General features: G+C 39.4%; 1 protein-coding gene across 1 annotated transcript in view; it reads left to right on the top strand.

The window, feature by feature from the left end:
* Hibadh (3-hydroxyisobutyrate dehydrogenase) overlaps window positions 1-4,464 on the top strand; it is a 105,432-nt gene that overhangs the window by 19,591 nt on the left and 81,377 nt on the right. The window contains exon 3 of the mRNA XM_031381933.1: window positions 2,080-2,189. Within this exon, the coding sequence (XP_031237793.1) occupies window positions 2,080-2,189 (110 nt within the window). The remainder of the gene's footprint in view (window positions 1-2,079; window positions 2,190-4,464) is intronic.

Raw genomic sequence — 4,464 nt, 5'->3', positions numbered from 1 at the left:
TTCTTCTTCTTCTTTTAAAGTTGAAGCTTTATTTAGGCTCTGAACTTCCAGACTGTTCCCAAGTCAAAGGAATGTAGCACCCCAAGAAGGAATCTGATTTTTTTTTTTAAGATTTATTTATTTTATATATTTGAGTACACTGTTGCTGTTGATGTCTTCAGACACACCAGAAGAGGGCATCAGATCCCATTACAGATGGTTGTGAGCCACCATGTGGTTGCTGGGAATTGAACTCAGGACCTCTGGAAGAGCAGTCTGTTTTTAACCACTGAGCCATCTCTCCAGCCCGAGGAATCATTTCTTTAAAGGCAGAGCCTCAGTGTCCATTTGTTAGGACAGTTTTGCTTTGACCAACAGATAAAGCCTAAGTATCTGTCTCATGTGGCTTTCTGTTAGAATTATAATTTGACTATAATAAAATGCTAAGACAGTTTTTGAGGGGAAAAAACATGTAACACTTAACATTTCTTCTGATGGAGAACTACAGAGAGAACTATTGTGTATAATCTTTGCTTACCATCCAATGGAAGTGATTCTGAAATGAAAGTTGTGAGGACAGGGTTTCTGAGACTTGAAGGTCCCAGGACAGATTCAGTGACAAGGTTTTCTCCTTTCCACTTCCTTGTGATATGTAAGTGGATAGAAAGAGATAATGACATCAGGCTCATTTTACAGAGACCATCTTTCCTGGAATTGAAGGTTACTGGATATTAATAAATTATATGTTGGAGTTAGAAGCTAAATAAGGTATTTTGTTGTTGTTTTCAAAAAAACTTTTGTAAGAGGGCACATAGCATTCTCTGGAGGTCAGGGCAAAAAAGTAGATAGGATTTCAGGGTAAGAATGAGGACAAAATGTATCATTTCTTTAAAAAGCAGAGCCTCAGTCTTCATTTGTTAGAAATCTTCCTCTGCATCCCAGGGTGGCTTTAAATTTGCAACACTCTTGTTAACCCAAGTCTTCCTGAGTCTTAGGATTACAGGAATCAATGCACTGTTTGTCATTATATTTGGGAAGCTGAAGCCAGTGGAGTTAAACAATTTGCACAAAATCTTACTACTTAGCTGAGCTGCAACTAAACCTGCGTCTCTGGCTTTCCTAAATAAGTGTTGCTTTGTTCTATCATTCTGCCTTTGCTTATCCACTCAATTAGCAGATGTAATTGAGGGATTCTAATTAGTTGGCTGCTAAAGGCTTTTGTGGTTAGTGTCAGATTGGAAATGAGGTTGGTTTCTTCCTCTCTGCTTTTGAGATGTTCCCAAATTTGGTCAGTTATTGTACTTTTAAAGTCATCATAGCAATGATTAGAATAAGAAACATGCCTTTGCTATACAAATCAGACATTGTTAATACATACCAAATGTATGTGGTCATTAGATATAGAGTAGTTGTGTCCAGTAGAGCTGTGATGTTGTGGCTATCACTATCAGTGTGTGTTTTTTCCAGACCTGTGAGCTTTGACACAACTTGATATAATTGAGGGGTTACCAGTGCTCTGGCAAACCAAGCATCCCGAAAAGCAGATGCTTGGGATGCAGGGGGCTGATGAACCACCCCATGTACTTGGCAATTGTATGATTTGGTGTTGCCAGTTCAGGGGCATGAGAAGCTTGGCTTGGCGATATATAGTGTCCTAAGATCTGTGAGTTAACTTTTGGTACCCTGTAAGGGACCTTTGAAGGAGTTATCTAGATGAAACTAAATTTCTTTCCATGGAAGAGAACTCTGTTTCTAAGGGAGCACCTGAAGTCTTCTGATATAGACTCTCCCAGGCTTACATCTTGGAGTGATCTAGAGACGGAGCTTCGCTAGGAAGGCAATGTGCCTTTGTTTTGCTTTGTATTTACTTCAGGGAAGTGGACATTTATGGGGGCTTTCTGTGAAACCCATGTTCTTCAGATAGTTCAGTAGAGGATGAAGACTCTTAACAGCCTCCATTTGTTTTTCATTTCACTGAGCTTTGTTACTGGTCATGATCTTAAACTTTTCCCAGTAAATAGTTACAGATCCTGTTCTGTTTGAGACCTGAACACTGCTTACATTCAAATTAAACAGTTCTCCTTTGCGATTTCTTTTAAGGTGGCATCCTCCCCAGCAGAGGTAGCCGAAAAGGCTGACAGGATTATCACAATGCTGCCCTCCAGTATGAATTCAGTAGAAGTTTATTCTGGAGCCAATGGGATTCTAAAGTATGTATTTCTCAAGTATACATGTTTTCTTGCTGTAGTTTTGGTTTTGCATTTGTTAAAGCTGCTAGGGCATTCAAGCTCTATTGGTTAAATTTTCCTGTGTATTTTCTAATTTCATAAACTGAACAATGTGGTTTCCTGCTTACTGTGAAGAGTTAATTGTTGCACTAGAGTTAAGTATGTGACTATTGGGAATAAACCTCCCTCCTCCAACCTTGTTTAACTCTTGCATTACACGTACTCTGTCATTGGCAAAATGGTTAAGAGACTTCTAAAGCTTGCATTTTAAATTGTACCTACTCTTTAAAGCATGATTTTCTTCTGGTGCATAGAAACCTAGAAAAGGGATTCTGTGAAAAATAAAACCAAACACTGGAAAGAACACTAACAAGATTTTATTATATAGTAAAAAGTTATTGACTGTCCTCTGGGTTAGTCCATCTACAGAGAGGACACAGGAGAGCTGGAATCCAGTGTTAGCAGTAGCTCTTTGAGTGAAGTGTAAATTCCTGTCAGTGTTTCCTACTAGTGTCTGTCTTCCCTGGCACTGTGAGCCTGCTGGGGCCGCTTCCTACCAAACCCTTGAGGTGTGGTTATGTCAGAGTGACAGTGGTTGCATTCCAGTTTCTGGGCTTTCTGTTTCCTATTCCTAACTTACTTTGCTGTTGAATTCAACTGAATGCTAGTACAAAGTCACATGCCATGTAGACACGAGTCACCGACACTAATTTCTAATAATGCTTGGTAAAAGAAAGTAAGATTTACTTTGAGAAAACCGTAATACAATGAAATTTGAGGTTTGGAAAACTAACAAACTTGTAAGGAGAAGACATGTGGATATTAGACAGAAAACTGATAAGATAAATGTTTAGATTTCAGGGGGTCGAGTGGCATTCATTTGGATGGAGTCAGCGGACCCACAGTGTGGGTGGTCTTGAGGCGGCCTGGCTGACTCGCTACCTAGCCTGCTCCAGTTGTGGCCCTGCTTTATTTCTCCAGGAAAGTTACTCAAATGTGTGCGGTGACACGGCATTTACTAAGACCCTTTACTTTGGAGCATGGTGGCCAGCTACCAGACCAGTTTTGTCCAGGGAGTTCTTAGGAGGAGTTTAGTTTCACATTAAACTCGAATTGCCCTCTCAGTGATGGTCCCCTTCCGCACCGCCCCCCCCCATGTCAGGATTATTTTTCTACACCCAGTGCATATGTAATTTTGATATGAGTTTTCATCTGTTTTTAAGATTGTTGAAGGTGATAACACCTTGGAAGACTAGTAGTTTTATTCATATTTGTTCTTTTACATAAAGTAAAGCCTTTGTACTGAGGTGATTTCTAGTAGCACTTGGTATGTCTCCTCTGTGGAATCCACCCAAATACTCTATTGGTTCTATCTAAAATGTTCCTGAAAGAATTTTGTGCACTGCCTTTTTCAATTTTCCAGTCTTGATTATGTATCCTCTGGGTGAGTAGACCAGTGGGAAGAACTTGAGGAAATGTATAGCTGGTGAGATAGCTCTGGGTTAGAACCCTTGTTGTGTAAATTGACTCCAAAGAGTCCTCCTATGCCCTCCATGTGTACAACCAGAACACATCATTTGCACACACTAATAATAAATAAGAACTTTGGAAAATTTGTATACAATTGTTAGCTGTCATTCTTGATTTATATGTTTATTTACTTTTGAGACAAGATCTCACTGAATTGTTTAGGTTGGCCTTGGACATACCTTGTAACCCAGGCAGATATTGAACTTGTGATCTTCCTACCTTAGCTTCTTGAGTATTTAAGATTGTAGGCTTGGAACACTAAGACCAGGTAGCTAAATTCTAATGTAGGTCAGAGTTTCTTAGCCACTAGGATAAGCACTCCTTCAGGTGTGCTTATTTCAGGTATGTGTTCTGTACTTATAGTATAAACAGAAATCTTTTATGATAAGGATGATAAAGGTTTATGTAAAATATCTATGATCCTGCTTCCATCTTTACCAATATATGCATTTTAATTTGCCACACCCCCTCCAAAATCTTACCAAACTTCTAGATTCAATACTTTGTTTCCTTTTTTACCTGTTTAATATTTTGTTTTTACAAAGCGTCTTATTAGGACAGGAAGTAGGTAGGCGGAAGTGGATCTGGAGGAATGATGGGGAGGTAGGTTTGGATCTGGGAAGAGTTGGAGGAAGAATAAGTATAATTAAAATTAGTTATTTGACGGGCGTGGTGGTACACGCCTTTAATCCTAGCACTTGGGAGGCAGAGGCAGGCAGATTTCTCA

This window comes from Mastomys coucha, unplaced genomic scaffold (assembly GCF_008632895.1).
Source record: "Mastomys coucha isolate ucsf_1 unplaced genomic scaffold, UCSF_Mcou_1 pScaffold20, whole genome shotgun sequence".
Classification (NCBI taxonomy): Eukaryota; Metazoa; Chordata; class Mammalia; order Rodentia; family Muridae; genus Mastomys; species Mastomys coucha.
This window is presented reverse-complemented; position numbering and strand designations above follow the sequence as displayed.